This window comes from Sarcophilus harrisii, chromosome 2 (assembly GCF_902635505.1).
Source record: "Sarcophilus harrisii chromosome 2, mSarHar1.11, whole genome shotgun sequence".
Classification (NCBI taxonomy): domain Eukaryota; kingdom Metazoa; phylum Chordata; class Mammalia; order Dasyuromorphia; family Dasyuridae; genus Sarcophilus; species Sarcophilus harrisii.
In genome coordinates, this window is record NC_045427.1 from 320,496,750 (window position 1) to 320,516,033 (window position 19,284).

At 33.3% G+C, this 19,284-nt stretch overlaps 1 protein-coding gene across 1 annotated transcript in view; it reads right to left on the reverse strand.

Moving 5' to 3' along the window:
• The window catches only part of KCNH5 (potassium voltage-gated channel subfamily H member 5), a 442,192-nt gene that overhangs the window by 360,829 nt on the left and 62,079 nt on the right, over positions 1-19,284 (reverse strand). The window contains exons 3-4 of the mRNA XM_031952690.1: positions 8,091-8,197; positions 705-833 (exon numbers count right to left, since the gene is read on the reverse strand). Coding sequence (XP_031808550.1) covers positions 705-833; positions 8,091-8,197 — 236 coding nt within the window. The remainder of the gene's footprint in view (positions 1-704; positions 834-8,090; positions 8,198-19,284) is intronic.

Genomic DNA, 19,284 nt, shown 5'->3' on the forward strand with positions numbered 1-19,284 from the left:
CACAAGCCAGTCAGAAAGAAATGAAAATGAAAATGAGATGGGAAAAAGAAATAAAAAGCTTTTTAATAACTACTGGGACTCTTGCAACTGGTGTTCTGAAGTGGTCTTATTGAATGGCACTGGTAACTGAATTTTATACTCCAGAAGAATGAGGGTCACAATTTTTATATTTTTCTACTTGTATTTTTGATGATAGAAATATCTTTTCAAACTATTCAGACTAACTCTAACCTATTTTCTCTTCCCAAAGTCACACATATACAGAATAAAATAAGATGGATTAGAAAGAACCGTGCAATCAATACAAAACCTAAACTACTTGAGATCATGGGTTATGGAATACCATTCTTAAAGGTTTCTATAGAAGAGTTCTTGAAATTTCCTAACATCCACCTGAATTTTATCAACCATTAAGATTAAAAAGTCTTTCTTTAACTCTTACCTCAATCCTTCAGTATATAATTGAAATAATTTCTTATATTATTCCATGATTGGCATTATCATATGTTTTAATTAGAGACAAGAAAATTAATATCAGGGTGACTTTGAGATTATAGAAATAATAATTTGGACCACTGTTATTTACCACTACCATAAATGCACTTCTTTGGTCATTCACAAAGTGAATTTACTAACAAACATTAAGTTGGTAATTAAGTAGAAGCCCATATCTTAAGAGTAGTAATAAAATCATTCAAAATTACCTTTTGTAGAATCATCTTCTATTGGCTGCTTGAACAGGGTGATATCCTTAAAAGTACACAGAAATAAGACAACCTTTTCATGTTCATTTCTTATTGGTGCTATTTGCATATAGAACCAAACAGGAGTTCCTGTAACAAAAACAAAGTTTATAAATGATAGGTAAAATAGAATAGGTAAAGAGAACTATTAAACTGATGGAGATAGAGATGGACTAATAAGATACATACAAACATAAATAGATAAATAGATAAATAGATAGATAGATGATAGATAGATGAATAAATGTGATTGATACAGATGTATAAATGTAGCTACATAGAGAGAAATAGAGAACAATATAATATATCATTTCCCAAATGCTGGTGATTATTTTCTTCATTTTTTCCTTAAAGAAAAAAAAACTATAAAAATAATGATATTTTGATTGTTTTAAAGAAATCATAATTATTTATCCTTTGGATCAAATTTATATTTGACCGGCAATCAAGAAGCATTTATTAAGAATATATGTTCCACATATTGAGAAAAGGGTCTCACATGGGATTACACAGGCTATATAATAACTCATTCATGTTTCAAATAAGAAACAACCAAATTCAAAGCTCAAACAATGAAAGCTATTCTAGTACTATATTAAAAATCATTATTGTGTTATTAGGTTGAAATACTTATCTCTGCTTTTTAAATAAAAGTAATATTTATTCCTCTAATAAAGTAACATTTATTTCCTTTGGCATTTGTCTCATTTCTGGCTTCTCGCTGCCCACTTCACTCTACTCATATTTTACTTATTTCTGACTTCCTCTTCTAGCACATAGTTTATGCTAGGTTAGTTAGTTCTAAGTCTAAGGAAAGTCAGTCAAGGAAAGGAATAGGTATGAAAATGAAAATTGAAGGGAAATCTATCACAAGGAAAAATCAAGGACAGCGAAAATGAGAAAGTGGTCCAGTAACTTCCGAAAAAAAAATCCCTGAAGACTGAGACTGATATGGATAAAATGAATGGAAAATAATGTTGATAGAGCAATAGGTAGGCTGGACTAGAACCTTTTTAAAGAAGGTAATTAGAAGTTAATGTAAAAAGCCAAAGGAAACCATGGAAAAGCTTTGAAACAGCAGTGATATGGCTAAAGAAAAAAATGAAGTAAATTCTTTTTGTTTCCACATCTTGAATGCACATGGTATTTAAAAAAAAAAAACATTTCTGAAGAGCCAAAGGAAAGAGATGCATGAGATTTTTATGATCCAAACATGAGATGAATGAGGCCAAATGTTTGGTTGCAAGGGGAATTATGAAGAAATAGAGGAAAAGAGGAGAGAGTAAACTGTTTTGAAAAGAGTTTCAATATTAATCCAGGTACCTTGGAAATCTAGACTTCAAAGAGAGAATGAAGAAGATAATAACATTGGGAAAAAACTCGAGGAAATAAATAGGATTGGACTTTACATCGTATTTAATTTGATTTGATAGCAAGATAAACAAATCTTGTCCTTTAGATCTGTCCTTTAGATAAGAAATAGAAAATGGAGGAAAGGAAGATCCACAGTAGATATGGAAAGTCTTCCAAATAAAATTAGATGTTAAAACAATGTGGGTGAGATACAGCAAGGAAAATGAAAAGATATAGCCATAGTTTTAGATAGGGGTGGACTAGTAATGAGAAGAGACCTTCATAAAGATTCCTCCCTATGTCCTGAACACAGAAGTTAGATCTGCCTCCTTAGAGTTTATGAGAGGATTCAAATCAGGATATAAAGAAATTATGTACCTCTATCAATTCCCATTTTGTCATCAATTTCATCATCTATTCAAATATGTACCTCTCCTATTCTTTGGGAGTCACCTTTAACAGCTAATAATAGCTAAAAATTCCCTTTTTTTCATCTCAGTTCTTTTTATCTCCCTCACACCTAGTCTATGACATTTATCATGCCAAAAGGCATCTTTAATTTTTGATAGTTTCACTTATTACTTTCCTTTTCAAATAAGATAGTACACATGGAGTATCTGATGTCTCACCACTTCTTACTTTAGCATTGTTTATTTATGTTTTATTTATTTTTTCACTTCATCTAGTAAACACATTTATATCGCATCTCTAATTTCATTAGTATTGTATATTCATCATTGGCAGAGAGGTGGTACCATGGTTAGAGTGCCGCCCTGGGGTCTGAAAGACTTCAGTTCAAATCTGGACTTGGAGACTGGGTATGTGATTCTGCACAAATTATTAAATCTGTTTCATTGTTTCCTCATATGTAAATGAAGATAACAACCTACCTTCTAGAACTGTTATGAGAATTTAGTGAGGTAATATTAGTAAAGTGTTTTGCAATCCTTAAAATATTCTACACATGTGTAATTATTATTATAATATTAAACATTAATATTATAAAGGAAATCCTGATGAATTTTTTTCTGTCAACAAACATCAACATCTGCTCTGGAATTTAGAGACTTAGAAAACTGCCTGGGCACTGAGAGATATAAGTTGTAGATAATCACATAACAGGTTTATATCAGAGGCATAAACTGAATCCAAGACTTGACATTGAAATCAACTCTATTCAATATGTTAACTTTCTAAAATGTTATATTATGCTTCATATAGTCATGAAGGTATGGGTACTTTATCAGATTTAATCTGTTAGTATATTTTGATATTCAATAATTTGTTCTTCTTGTGAAAACCAATTTTAATATCCTCAACACAAAAACTCAAATCAAAATGAGAGATTTTATATAAACTTTAACAAATGACTTTCTCTAATGAATGTATTCTTTTGTATTTGACAACTTGATCTTTCTAAGGTTTTCAGGACATGACATAAAAAAGCCTCATTAGTTATTACACTGAATAGGGAAGGTTAGCTGGACAAATGTTCCAGCTAATAACTAACTTCCCTACTACTAAAAATCACAACCACAAAAGCCAGAGTAGTGTCCTTCAAATTTATTTTTTAGATGTAGAGTAATGAGTTATAGAATTATGGACTTGGAGACAGAAATAACTGGGTTTCAATCCTAACTCAAACCTCCTATGCTCTGTTTGACCCTGACTTAGAAACAGGAATTTTGGTGTTAAAATCTCACCTCAGACATTGATCTGGGTGAATATGACCCTGAATATGACTCCCCTCTGTCTCAGTTTCCTTATCTGTAAAAGCAAGATAAAAATAGCACCCCTTTAATAGTGTTGTGAGGATCAAATGAGATAATATCGGTAAAGCTCTTTGAAAGCTTTAAAGTATTACATATATTCTATCAACAACAACTAATAGCTATTTCTCTGACCTCTTCTTGGCATAGACAGGCTACTTGTTGCCACTTTCCTGTGAGATGTTCTAAATTAATTACTGATAGCATCAAGTCAACTTTCCCACCCTGAACTTCATTTTGCTTATCTATAAAATAAAGGGTTGGAAAAATGTTTTCTAAAAGTCTTTCCAACTGAAAAAACATATGATCCCATGAATCAAAATTTGGATAGCTGAAACATTGAGATTCCTCAAAATGAAAATGTGTATGGAATTAGGGGGTGATTTCTGAAATGCTGTTTTCTAAAGCTTACCAGATGGTAAGTTGAAGCTAACATGACTTCTATCACAGGAACACTTCTATCACAAGACACACAGGAGAGATTAGTTGCCTTCACACGATGGGTATGATAGGTACCTAGGACAGCAACCCCAACACTATATAAATAGTATGCTTACTATTTATGCACTATAATAATTAGCTATTATATCAACAATATTTAATATGCAATCATACATAAGATACTTTAGGTAGTTAAAGAGAAAGAATGAAGTCTTTGTATTTTCACCCATTCCTCAAATCAGGAAACTAGGTTTGAGTATGAAGCTCTTTGAAGAGTGATTCACCTTTGGGAATTATGGCCCATGCCTATGATCCCTACTACTGAGGAAGCTGAGGTGGTCACCAGATTATCTAAAAAAGAATGATCAGGTTGGGAAAGGAGCAAGTCAAACTTTTTGTGCCAGTCACTAGTAGGATTAGAACCAAAAATGCCAATGCACTTCTAGCATGGGTGAAATAAAAATAGCCAAGGTAAAGGAGGTGAGAATTTAAAAGAGTGAATGATGCAAAACTCAGGGGAAATGGAATTGAAGGCAAATTAATAAGAATGCAGTTCCATTTGCTAAGATGCAGACAAATCAAAGAATCAAACTTTGAGAAATTCCTCATTTATGCTTAAATGGTATGCCCCTGCCCATGTCATTAAAAGTCTTCCTCTATTTTTTTGCTCAAGTTGTTTTTTTCACTGAACATCCTGTGAATTCTCCTTTCTTAAAAGTATTTAAGTGTAAGGCAGCTAGATAAGAGTACCAGCCCTGAAGTCAAGACAACCTGAATTCAAATATGGCCTCACACACTTAATGCTTACTAGCTGTGTAACCCTGGGAAGTCAAATTGCCTTGCAAAAAAAGTGCTTAAGTGAAGGCTTAAGTCTATCTTCTAATCTTTATAATATAAATAGTATAGATATTAATGGCATATTCATGCAAAAATCTATAATGATTCATAAGTTTTTTCTAACAAGACCCAAAAGGAAGCAGGAGAAAATAGCACATTTAGCCGCAACAAAGAAAAATATATAGTCAAGACAACCTGAGTTATTTCTATTTATATCCATCAAAGAGCAGATAACTTCTTGTAGAGGCTCTCACTGGGGGTTCTTTGACTCTAAACTCAGTTTATTTTTAATACAAGAAGCCCTATTAATTTTTAGATATAAGTAAAGGACATGACCCTACCCAGGAAAAGCCAAAGATGAGAATGATGCATTGAAAAAGATTATAGTGAATTGTATAATTTTGAAGCTCCTTGTTTTTCATTTTTGTTTTGTTTCAAACTTAATATTCTACATCTGAGAAGAGACTAAGTGGTGTGTACATTAAAGAAGCCTTTCATATAAACCCAATGCTTCTTTCTGGGGACAGATGAAAGCATTAGAAAGATATAGTAACCTGTTAGAGGAAGCCAAGCACTAGAAGAATAAAAGTATAATTTCCTTGAGGGTACAAACTATTGTTATTTATCTTTTATTGAAGGATTTACCTCAATAATTTGCCTTTACTTAGATTGCATTGAATGCATTACTTAGATTGACTGAATAAATAAAATTCTAATTTTGCTACAAATTAATATTCAATTTTGATTTTATTTATTTATTTATTTATATCCTGCCCTATGGCTCAACTTTTGTATATGTGAAATGGTTAAGAGCCTATGATATATGTATATTTTGATCATGTATATTTTCCATGTATTTTTCATAAACCTTGCTTTAATACATAAATATTTGTTTTATTTTTAAAATAAAAGTGGTTTATCTGTTTTGATAAAGTGCCCTTAGTGCCTTGAAAAATATATGCATTTATGACAAAATACAACTAGTTAGTCCAGTCTTTGAGGCACAAAGATCCTCATTACTAGAATAAAGATCTACTCTTTGATTTTTTTAACTCCTAGGAAAATTGGATAGTAGTATTGAAGAAGTTTGATTTTGACAATATTCCATGCCTTATACTAAGATAAGATCTAAATGAATATGTGAAATTTATAAAAAAGAATTATTCACCAATTGATAAAGTTTATAAGAATATAAGCAGTCATTTCTGAAGGGAAGAAAGTAAAGCTATTACAATGATATAGAAAAAATAACCAAAACCACTAACATAGAATTGCAAAAACATTTCTGAGATTGTACATCACATAGATGATAAAAAAAAAAAATGACAAATGTTAGAGTGGCTATTGGGAAACAAGAATGCTGAGGCACTGGTGATGGTCTAGTGAATGGGTCCAATCATATTGTAAATAATTTGTAATTATATACAAAAGGTTATTAAATATTGAAAGCCCTTCGATGTAGCTATATCACTGCTAAGCAAAAATTAGAAATTGAAAGGATATTTATCAATTAAGAAATACCTGGATAACTTGTGGCATTATGAATATGATGGAATATTATTGTGCTATAAGGAATGAGATAATAGATGATTTCCACAAAATAAAGAAGGACTAATATGAACTGATAAAGAATGAAATAAGCAGAACCACAAGAACAATTTATATTATGCCATCATTATTATAAAAGTGAACACTCTGAAGACTTATAAAATGATACAATGTAAAATAAACAGGAGAACAAGTCATGAAACAACAGTACAATTAAGCCAGACAGCTTTAAAATCTATAAAAACTATACTTAATGCAATGATCATATATGATCCCTGAAGTGTGATGATGAAACAGGGTATTCACATCCTGTCAGAGAGATGATGGATTTAGGGTACAGAATGAAACATATTTTTTAAACATAGACAATGAGGGGATTTTTTTTTGCTTGACTGTACATATGCATCACAAGGAATTTTTCTTGTCTTTCAATGGAGTGGGAGCAAGAAGAGAGAGAAAGTAGATTTTTATTCATCAAAAACAAAATTATTATACAAATAGAGTTTGAAGAGGCTACAGGTTTAAAATATATAATATTCAAGTAGAAATTGTGTTGTTAGTTTTGCTTAGTTACGTTCCTTTCCAAAACAATTGCAGCAATCTGGAATAATATAAAAATTGTTTATAATATAAATATAAAATGTGTCAATAAAACAAACAAACCAACAAAAAATAGTACTATATTTGATTGGTCTTTCCTTGGGAGGTTAATTTGGAAAAGGTCAGTGGTAAGAAGAATTTTCCGAGTTGGTTTCAGATAATAGAGAACCCCATTACAATGGAAAACGATGACACCTACATTTTATTTTTCATATTATACTGAATTATACTAAAATTACACTGAAAACAAAGATACAAGACCAGAGATGAATGTGCAGTAAAAGAAGACAAAAGAAAACATATAATATAATTAAACCCATGATAATTTTTTTTATTATAGGATTTTTAGTATTTCAGTTACAGACTGTATGCAGAGAGTGATCTTTTTATATATCAGTACCATACTTGAGAATGTATAATGTACCTAAGCCTAGAGAATGATTTTATCTCATTCAAAATCAACTTAAGTAAATCAAAGAGGTCTTTTTCAATGCTGAAATTCTATGTTTGTATCAGCAAAATTATTAATAAATATTTATTTAATATTAGCTTTCTACTTTATACTAAAGTAATGGACTATTTAATGGTGGTCTATGTTTCTCCAGGTTCCTCGGTTAAAATGTCATTCTTCAAGCCATTTTCTCTATTATCACATTTTGTCAGTCCATGAAGATGCTAGGGAGAAAAACAATTGCTCAAATTCTCCTATTATTAGGAATTAACTCAAATATACTATCAATTTTAAAAATTGGTACATTTTGTTGATAGTTCACAATTTATACATATTGATAATACATACTGTTTTTCTTATACAGAAGAACTTCAAAGCAGTTTGACTCGTAGTTGTCAAAAGTTTGCCTGACTTTCTCAATGGTCTTCTTGTCTGTCAGTTCCCCATACATAAAACTGGAAAATAAAATAAAATAAAGTCCACTTCAGACTGTTTTATTTTTGTTTTCATATGTTACATAGTAATATCTTAGTTATAGTTATCTTAATCCCTATACAGAACAGGCCAAGACATGTTAGAAATGCCCATCAAATAAAGCAAAATAATTAAACTTCATTTTATTATATGTGATATTTCAAGGTTCTTCTAATACTTATAAAAGTTATCTCTCTTTTCTTATTACAAGGAAAAAAATGTCATTTGCATACTCATTACCTTCCCAATCAAGCCCTCCCCTCTTCCTATCTTTCCCATTTCTCTCAAAGACACCATCATCCTCCCAGTCACTCAAGTTCAGAACCTAAATTTCATCCTTAACTCTTCACTTTTTCTCCCCCTCTCCCCCCACCATCCAGTAAATTGACACATCCTATAAATTTTGCATTCACAACATTTCTCAAATATGCCTTCTCCTCTACCACTCTGGTGCAGACCATTATTACTTTCTTCTTTGATTATTGCAATAGCCTACTGTTTGGTATTCTGCCTCAACTCTAGTTCATCCTTCTAATGAAACTGATCTCCCTAAATAAAAATATACACCATGCTTCTATTTAATAAACTCAACCTATAATATATTACCTCCAGAATCAAATATTAAATCATCTTTTTGGCATTTAAAGTCCCTTATAATCTAGCTCCTACTTAAATTTCCCAATTTTCTATACCTTAAAATATGACAATGGGTTCCTTGCAGTTCATCACATGAGGCTTTATCTCCTGACTTCACCTAGGCAGCCAGATGGATAGGGTATTGGAGTTGGAGTCAGGGATATGAATTCAAATCTGACCTCATTCACCTATTAGATATGTGATCCTAGGCAAGTCATTTAACCTCTACCTGTATCAGTTTCCTCAAATGGAAAAGGGGAATAATAATAACATCCACTTCTTGAATTGTTGTGAATATTAAATGAAGTAATATTTGTTTAAAGTATTTAGCCCATCACCTGGCACATAGTAGATGTTTAATACATATCTGTTTCCCCTCTTCCTTGATTCCACACAGTTTCATCAGCCATTCTATTCCTGGAATTCTCTCCCTTCTCGTCTCTATCTCTAGGCTGCCCTGGCTCACTAAAGTTTCCATGAAAATTCCACCTTCTGCAAGAAAGTTTTCCCAAGCTCACTTAATTCTAACTCCTTCCCAGTGTAGGTCACATGGAATTTACCCTGTTGATATCTTGTTTGTTCATAGTTTGGGTTAGGGTTTGGAGAAGAGAGACTCTCTGTATCCCTGGTGTTTAGCACAGTGCCTGAAACCTAAGAGATGCTTAATAAATGCTTATTGACTTGATTTCACTTGCTATTGAGTTTATGAGCATTTTCTTAATATAGATAAAAGTAAATTTTGTGGAGAGAAAAGGGTAAACTCTAAATTCAGGCATGACTGCAAATGTGATACTAAGCACAAATTAAAGGCTAAGTGGGAACACTGAATAAAAGCCTTAACATTTGCTAATTTTCCAAGAGAAGCTCAACAAAGTCTTGATTATTAACATAATCAAGAGCTAAAATGTAGTCTTTTACACTTTACTAAAAATATTCAAATATCTCTCCAATACTAAGGCTCTTACTTTCCAAAGTAAAGTTTCTTATTATCAGGAGCACCGGGCACCCACACAGATGTTCTGAGGTATATTCCAAAATAAAAGGATCTTTTTTCTTAAAGGCAAAGAAGTTAATTTATAATACTTTGCATATAACATGTACCTACTATTCTTGAATTGACTTGAATTGAATTAATGTTTATATCTATTGTACAAAGTCAGTATTTTCCTTTTATATGAAATATGAGCTATGGATAATATCAGTCTATATTAGCTTTCACTTAGCTATTTTTAAAAGACAAGTTAAAAATTGTTTCCTACTCTGTGAGGAGAAGGATGGAGAGGAGAAGGGGAAAAGGGAAGATGGAAGGCGGAAAAGAGAAAAGAGAGGAGGAGAATGAAGAGAAAGAAGGAGGAGGAGAAGGAAAGGGGAGCAGGAAAAAAAAGAGGAGAAAAGGGACATAGGAAAGAAGAGGGTGAAAAGGAGGGAAGGAGAGGAGGAAGGAAGAGGAGGAAGAAGAGATGGAAGAAAGAGGAAAGAGAGAAGGAGAAAGAGGAAAAAGGAGGCAGGAGAACAGAGGGGGAAGAGGAGCAAGGAACAAGAGAGAGGTAGGAGAAGGAAGAGCAAGAAGGAATACAAATGAGGAGGGAGGAAAAGGAAGATGGGGGGGAAAGAGGAGGTAGTGGGAATGATTGTGGCACAGTGAAGAAGGTAAGATGTTTTACTGTACATATTGTATTATTCATGCATTTCTTGTGGAGTCAATTAATAGCTACATGTGAATTTAATTGATGCAGATTGCTTTTCGTTCTAAAACTAAAAACCAACCAAAGAAAGTTAGAAGGATGGTGATCCACTGAAGAGAATGAAGTCACTGAAAGGATGGAATAAATTCTTCAATAGGAAAAAAAAGCAAAGTGATCTGAAGAGGCAGAAAAGCATCCAAACTAGCAAAGGGGTTGTGCTGTTTAGGAATTTAATACAGATGACTCTTTCTAATAATGAGATGACTGAAACCAGTTCTAATGATCTTGTGACAAAGAGAGCCATCTATACCCAGAGAGAGCATTGTGGGAACTAAATGTGGATCACAACCTAACATTCTCATTCTTTTTGTTGTTATTCACTTACATTTTGTTTTCTTACTCATTCACTTTCCTTTCTTATCGGATTTTTTTGTGCAACAAGAGAATTGTATAAATATGTTTATACATATTGGATTTAACATATATTTTAACATGTTAACATATATTGGATTGCTTGACAACTAGGGGAGGGGATGAAGAGGAAAAGGAAAAATCTGAAACACAAGGCTATGCAAGGATCAATGATAAAAAATTATCCATGCATATGTTTTGAAAATACAAAGCTTTAAACAAAGAATTTAGCACAGAGAAGGAAGCATATGAATGTTGCACTTCTGGAGCAATGTATCAGAGTCAAGGCTCTTGTCAAGGAGGTACACTAGGAAATTCTGATGTGGTATACACTACCTGTGTATAGAAAGGTTATAAAGATATATAGGTGTTCTCAGAAGAGCATATACAAGAAAAAGAGATAAACCATGATATTTAAATACTTCCTACTCAGTGATACAGAAGTATTCATGTGCCAAATTGATATGAACAATAAGGAAATATGCTGTTTTTCTCAGACATATTATCTGATTCATGGCAAAAAGAACCCTGAGAATTATCAAAACTAAAGACAATCCCCATTTCTGATAATATGTGCAATAAAATATGATTTATGCTAAAATGTTATCTCTAGGTATTAAAAATCCCTGGTTAAAAAAAAACCTAAAAATCATAAAGCAAAAGATTAGGGTTGTCATCACTTGGTATAATTTAATGAAGAAAGATTAATTAGGGTGAATCATTAGGAAAGATATTGTCTGAGAACAGGATTTGGATTTCTGATCCAGGATTTAAGATAAAATAATGAAAGATTCTTGACTAGGTAATGTAGAATATCTATCTAACTAAAACCAGAAAAATATATTTGATCAGAAATCTTGCAGAGAAGAGAAAGTGTCAGTCAGTTAACAGACATTTATTAAATACTTACTATGTTCCAGGTATTGTGCAAAACATTGAAGATACAAAGAAAGGTAAAAGGTAGTCCTTTCTCTCATGGGGCTCACAACACAATGGGGAAGATAATATGCCATAAACTATGTACAAACACAATTTAAACAGGATAATCAGCAGAAAGAAGAAAATATCTTTATTAGCATTAAGAAGTAATAGCAAAGACTTAGTACAGAAGGTGATTTTAAACTGAAAATTAAAGAAAAGAAAGAAAATTGTCCTGTTAAATAGTTATACTAGCTATCACCCTGAGTAGTGATTATTATATAAGAACAATGATGGAGACACTCAGTAATTCATAAATGGCAATATCCAGGTAAGGAGCAATAATTAAATTTATTTTTTTATATATCTATGCATAAAACCATAATTTTTTAAAAAATCTTATGAATTTAAAATCTCAAAATAAATTTAAAATATAAGGAATTAAATTAGGCAGCTAAATGGTACAGTGAATAGTTTCACACACACCACTCTCCATGCCCAGTCAGGAAGACCCAAGGTCAAATTTGGCTCTGACACTAGCTAAGTGACCCTGGATAAATCCCTTAAATATTCTTGCCTCAGTTTGCCCCTCTGTAAAATAAACTGGAGAGGGAGATGGCAAACCACTCCAGTATATTTGCCAAGAAAACTTCAAATCAGGTTACAAAAAAGTCAAACACAACTGGAATGACTGTACCTACAATTAAGGCATTAAATACAACCTGATAAATATAACTAAGATGATAGTAGGACTGTAGTAAAACAGATCTTTTTCAAAAGGAACAAATAAGATAAAATGTAATATTGTGGTGATGGTGGTGGTGATAGTGCTGGTGGTAGCTTGGGAGTATCATAATAGAAAGCACATATAAAGGATGAATGGAGAAAGTTAAACTGAAGCAAGATTCCAGTAGAGATTGCCCAATTAGCAAGAGAAACTCAATAGAAAGTTCCATCTAGAACATTACAAAACTGGCATAGAAATAAGATGCAATAGTGATGGAGCACTTCAAATGTGATAGTGGCTTCTTTGTGCTAACAATTCTCAGCTTGCTTAGGGACAATTATCTCCTTCAAGAGAAAATTATTCTAAATAATAAACAGGAATACCTTACTTGTTGAGGTAAAGATAATCCTCAAAATGCCAATGATACTTGAATTTATAACCAAGTATCGGGAGAAGGCATTTCAAAGAGTCTAGGGGAAAAATAGTTAGGATATTGTAATATATTCTTTATAAACAAAAACTGGATCAAGGCAGTAGTATTTTTCCCCCTGAGGCATTTGGGGTTAAGTGACTTGCCCAAGGTCACACAGCTAGGAAATGTTAAGTGTCTGAGGCCAGATTTGAACTCAGGTTCTCCTGACTTCAGGGCTATTACTCTATCCACTGAGTTACCTAGCTGCCCCAAGACAGTAGTATGTTCTTGAGAAAGCTACAGGCATATGTCTTTACTGAGTCTGTATGCCAAAAAGATCATAAAAAAGGAAGAGGATTCACAAGTACAAAAAAAGTTGTAGCAATCCTTTCTGTAGTAGCAAGGAACTGGAAATTGAGTGGATGCCCATTAATTGGGGAAAGGTTGAATACAGTATATGAATATAATGGAATATGATTGTTCTATAAGATGCGATAAGCAGGATGATCTCAAAACAGACCTCAAACAGTAAATAGAAATTTACATGAAGTTGTGCTAAGTGAAGTGAGTAGAATTAAGAGAACACTGTAAACAGCAAGCCAAGATTATGTGATGATCAACTATGATGGGCCTGACTCTTTTCAGCAATGAGGTAATTCAGAGCAATTCCTATAGACGTGATGGAGAGAGCCATCCACATGCAAAAAGAGGATTGTGGGGAATGAATGTGGATCACAACATAGTATTTTCACCTTTTTGCCATTTGCTTGCTTTTTTCTTATTTTTTTTCCTTTTTAATCTAATTTTTCTTGTGAATCATGATAATATGTTTAGAAAAACTGCATATGTTTAACATAGATTATTTGCTGTCTAGGGGAGGGAGGTGAAAAAAAGGAGAGAATAAATTTTGGAACACAAGGTTTTGTAAGGGTGAGTGTTGAAAACTATCTTTGTATGCATTTTGAAAATAAAAAGTTATTATTAAAAAAAGAAAAAAAAAACTCAGTATATAACTACTTAATCCAGCAAGATAAAATTGTCCATTATCCATGTTTCAAAAATGTAAAAAAATAAAATAAAATAAAAAAGAAATGAGTTACCTTCAAGTTCTATGACAGCACTTATCCTTGAAGATTTATATATATACATATATATATATATATATATATATATATATATACACACACACATATATATACGCACACACATACATATACACATATATGTATGTATGTATATATACATAGGGATATACAAACATGGCTTTAGTTTTGGTTTTCTTGTTTTAAAAAGTGAAGAGAGTGTAAAGAAGAAAAACTAAGTGCTTATTAATTGAAATGAAATAAAAGTTTAAAAAAGACAATTGTAGGCACAAAGGGGGAACTACAGAGAGAGAACAATGTAACTGTAAAGGAACATCATTAAGATCCTCAGATTAAAAACAAATACAGCAAAATCAAGCAATTGGGGGGGTGAATAAGAAGAATGCAACTAGCCAAGATCAATCAGGTCTGGCTAAGAACTAGAACAAGCTGAAGACTCAGGACAATAATTAGTAGTATTTTACTTATGTTGTGCTGTTTGTTGGGAGTGGGGGTGGGGAAGAAGAGTTGCAAAAAGAATTCAAAGAAAAGCTACCAGTGGTTAGAGTAGATAGGTCTGTGAAAATGATAAAATATAGTTAATTAAATCACTATGTTTCTGTTGAAGAAAAAGTTAATGAAGAGTTGAGATCTCAGCCAAAATAATGAGAAAGAAGGTTAACACCAAACATTGCTGGCTCAAATGCAATATAACTTGACTAACCATATTCTAAAAAAGTAAAAGAATTTGTGGATATAACTCAGAATCGGTTTTCTTAGAATTGTCATGTCAAACAGGATAGGCTCCACATAAGATATGAGAAAATGTGGGCCTAATTTTCAGTAAATGAAAGAAAGTAGATTTTTTTAAGCTAATAAACCAGTGAGATTTCTATCAAGTCCAAGTAAAATTGTAAGCACATCATTATTTTTAAATAAACGTATTATTTATTTTGAAAATTCTTCTTTTTTTTTAATTTTTAATTGTAAATTCCAAAAGCCTGCTGCTCTACCACCACTTAAAAGGAAATTAATATAGGGAAGGATTCGGGGAAGAAAAAATCTCAAACTCTCCAGATTTTCCCCACAAATAGATCAAATTTGTACCTCAAAGTAAACATAGACTAGTGAAAGTAAAGAAGATGTGGAGCAGAACAGGGGTCCTACTGGATAACCTGAGAAGACCCAAGAAAGATCCTAGGAGAGGAAGTTGCCAACTTGAAGTACAAACATCTCCAGGTTAGCTCTACAGATATACCAAGTGGAGAGCCCTGGGGTTAGCTGAATTATAGTGGACCCTCAGCAGGAAACACAGGAAATTTCATCTTTGGGACAGTTTGGAGAATTGGAGTTCTGAGTCCAGGAAAAAGCAGGGAACTTCTGCTGCTTGGGAACTTTAGGCCCAGCTGTGTTGCAGAGATGCAGCCCTTGAAGAGAAGGACCCAGCATACCAAATGAATGAAGAAGAAGTGGAGCAAGTATGCTGCTGGCTACAGACACTTGCAAGAAGGTGGAGCTTTTGGTTTGGGATTCTAAATTAGAGGGGAAAGGTGAAGTGAAGCTATAGGCACCATCTCTAAAACCCAGGATTACAGGTGCTTACACTAATAGTTCTCATTTTTTAAAAATAAACTGACAAAAAAAGAATCTAACCATAGATTACCATGGTAATTATCCTCATTATTTACTATGAGAATAGGGAAGATCTGGCTTCATCTTCATAGGCCTTTTCTATCCCAATAAGTTAAATGACTATCTGTCCAGAAAGATTTATAGGACTCAAAAAAAGACTTTAAAAATCAAATGAGAGAGATTGAAGAAAGACTAAAAAGAACAAACAAGAATAACAAGAATCATCCAAGAAAAACAAGAAGATTATGAAAAAAGTTAACTAATTAGAAAAGGAGATATAGTCTTAAATAAGAAAATGATTATTTAATAATGAGAATTAGGCAAGGGGAAACCAATGAAGTTATGAGAGACCAAGAAATAACAAAACAAAATAAAGAGAATGAAAAAATAGAACAGAATGTGAAACATCTAAGAAAAACAAGAGATCTGGAGAACAGATCAAGAAGAGAAAAAATAAGAATAATTGGACTATTTGAAAGCTATGACCAAAAAAAAAAAAAAAAAAACCTTGACACAATAATGCAAGAAATAATATAAGAAAATGACCTGGAGTGATAAAACATGAGGAGAAGATAAGAATAGAAAAAAATCCAACACTTAAAAGAAATTTTTGTGGAAAACACATAGGAACATTTTTGCCAAATTTCTAAACCCCCAATTAAAGAGAATAATTTGCAAGAACAAAAAAAAAAATTTCAAATATACTGGAGCTCCACTTAGAATTGTATAGCATTTGTCAGCAACCACAATAAAAGACCACAAGTCCTGGAATTAAATATACTGTCAATCAAAGGAATTAGGCATGAAGCTAAAAATATCATATTCAGAGAAATTATCCATAATATTGAATGAAAAAACATGAATGTTCTACTAGCAGATTTTCAGGATTTTGACTAAACCCAAACTTAATAAAAACTTTCACTTATGAGAGCCAGTATCAAAGATTTATTTCAAGTGACTCAACATGGACAAATCACATATGGTTTTTCATGGAAATGTAAACCATATGTTTAAAATTGATATTACTAATTTATCAGAAGAAAGATTGGGGAATAGTTGAGTATTTATGCAGGAATATGGGGCAAAGTTGATATGACTGAAAAACAAAGTTGCAGGGGGAGCCAAGATGGTGGAGAAGGTACCCATGACTTTCTAAGCTCTTCTCATAACCTCAGACCAATTATTAAATTCAGCCTCAAAAATAGTGCTTGGCTGGTAAAACCCATGAGGATTAGAAATACAACTCACCAGCCAAAGATAATCTAAAAGATCGCCAGGAAAGGTTTGTCCTGAGGGGAGGGAACAGACCATCACAGGCAGGGAAGTAGGAAAGGTTAGCAAAGAGAGGTGATGGGAAAGGGTGTGGCCTCTGTACTTAGAAAATTACAGAGGCAATTTTGGCATAGACATTGCTCTGCCTTGGTTGCAAAACAGCAGATCAACAGAGAAATTGAAGCCAAAGGCAGAAATTACGCTAAAAAATGCCAGAACCTAACAGGATCTGGCTACACCCACCCAAAACTGGAAGTGAGGGACTCAGCACAGACTGTAACACAGCTCTGCAGCCACATTCCACAGTATGGGCTTGCTCAGGGCAGTTACAAATCTGCATGGCAAGTGGGCACAGCCCAGGGCAGCCTCTAATCTGCACAGTGGGGGGCTCAGCCTGGGGCAATAGAATTTCCGCAGTAGGACTGTGCTTCCCTGGGCACAGACATTTCTGGTCCGTGTACAACTACTCGTTGGTCAGCTGCTAATACCCGCAACTCCCTGGTGCTGACCCTTTCACTGCTCAGGGTCTAGCCTCAGGGTAGTTGCTAATCCGCACAGCTTGGGTTCTTCACTGGGCACTTGTGCAGTTCCAGCCAGTGCTAACCAGGTCTGAATCACTTCCAGTGGGGTGGAGGGGGAGGGGACTTTTTCCCAAAGCACTCCCATACCTCGCTGCTCTTTGCAACCCATTTATACCTATCCCTGTTTTTGCAGAGGAAACTGGTAACCCTCCTTGCCCTGAAGGCAGAACCTAAAGGCTTTAAAAAATGAGTTAAAAAACCAAAGAATGATCAATAACTTCTATACAGAAAGAGAGCAAGTTTGTAACCCCATGGAGACTAAGAACAAACAGTATGCAGACAATACCCCAAAGGGGAATGTTACCTGGCCCCCATCACAAAACGCTCTCCTAGAAAAGACCATTAAAAGTCTTAAAAGAGAGTTAGAAGAGAAATGGGGAAAGGAAGAGAAGCTATGCAAGAAAGTAACAACTTTCTGAAATGTGAATTGGAAAAGGTAGAGAATTCCCAGGAAGTGCAGGAAACAGAATTTGTGAATTGGAAAAGGTAAAAAAAATCCCAGGAAAATAGGATTTGTGGCAGAAAGATAAAGAATTCCCAAGAAAATAGGATTTGTGAATTGGAAAAAGAAAAATAACTCACTAAAAAAAAATAGTGAAATGGAAAAAAAACTCAATAGAGCAAAAGAACTCATTTAAAAACTCAATTGGACACATACAAAAAAAGCTATAACTCATTAAAAACCAGAACTGACCAAATAGAAACCAATGGTTCATTAAGACAGCAAGAATCAGTCAAGCAAAACAAAACAAAAAAAAAAAGATAAATTAGAAAAAAGCATTAAATATCCTGGAAAAACAACAGACCTGGAAAATAGATCTAGGAGAGAGAATCTGAGGATTATTGAACTTTCCAAAAATTATGATGAAAAAAAAAGCCTAGACACTATTTTACAGGAAATCATCAAAGAGAACTGTGCAGATGTAATAGAATCAGAAGGTGAAACAGACATTAAAAGAATCATCAAACACCTTCTGAAAAAGACCCTAAAATAAAAACTCCAAGGAATATTGTGGCCAAATTTCAGAATTATCAGATTAAGGAAAAATATTATAAGCAGCCAGAAAAAAACAATTCAAATACCGAGGTACCAAAATAAAGATCACCCAAGATCTGGCTGGCTCCACATTACAGGATCGAAGGGCCTAGAATCTGATATTCCAAAAGGCAAAAGAACTTGGAATGCAGCCAAGAATAAACTGCCCAGCCAAGCTCAGCATTTTCTTCCAAGGAAGAAGATGGAAATTCAATGAAACAGATAGATTCCATTTGTTTCTAAGGAAAAAAACAGAACTAAACAAAAAATTTGATCTCCAACTATAGGACTCAAGAGAAGCAGAAAAGGTAAAAGGAACTCTTGAGAACTGTATTTCTCTTGTGGATATACATAGACTACCTGTATAATTTGATTTTATTCATATAACATAAAAAAGGGAAGTAGAAATGGAAATGGGAAAGTGTCACAAAAAAAGGGGAAAGGGGGATAAAAAGAGGGAAACTACATCCCACAAAGAGGCAAAGGAAACCTATCATATCTGAGGGAATTTAGAGAGGGGGAGGAACATTGTATGAATCTTACTCTCATCAGAGTTGGCTCCAAGAGAAAATAATTGACATATTTGTTTTATAGAGAATCTTCTCTCACCTCATTAAAAAGGGGGAGAGGAAAAAGGAAAAGCAAAAGAGTAATAAGGGAAGGGTACAAGAAAGGG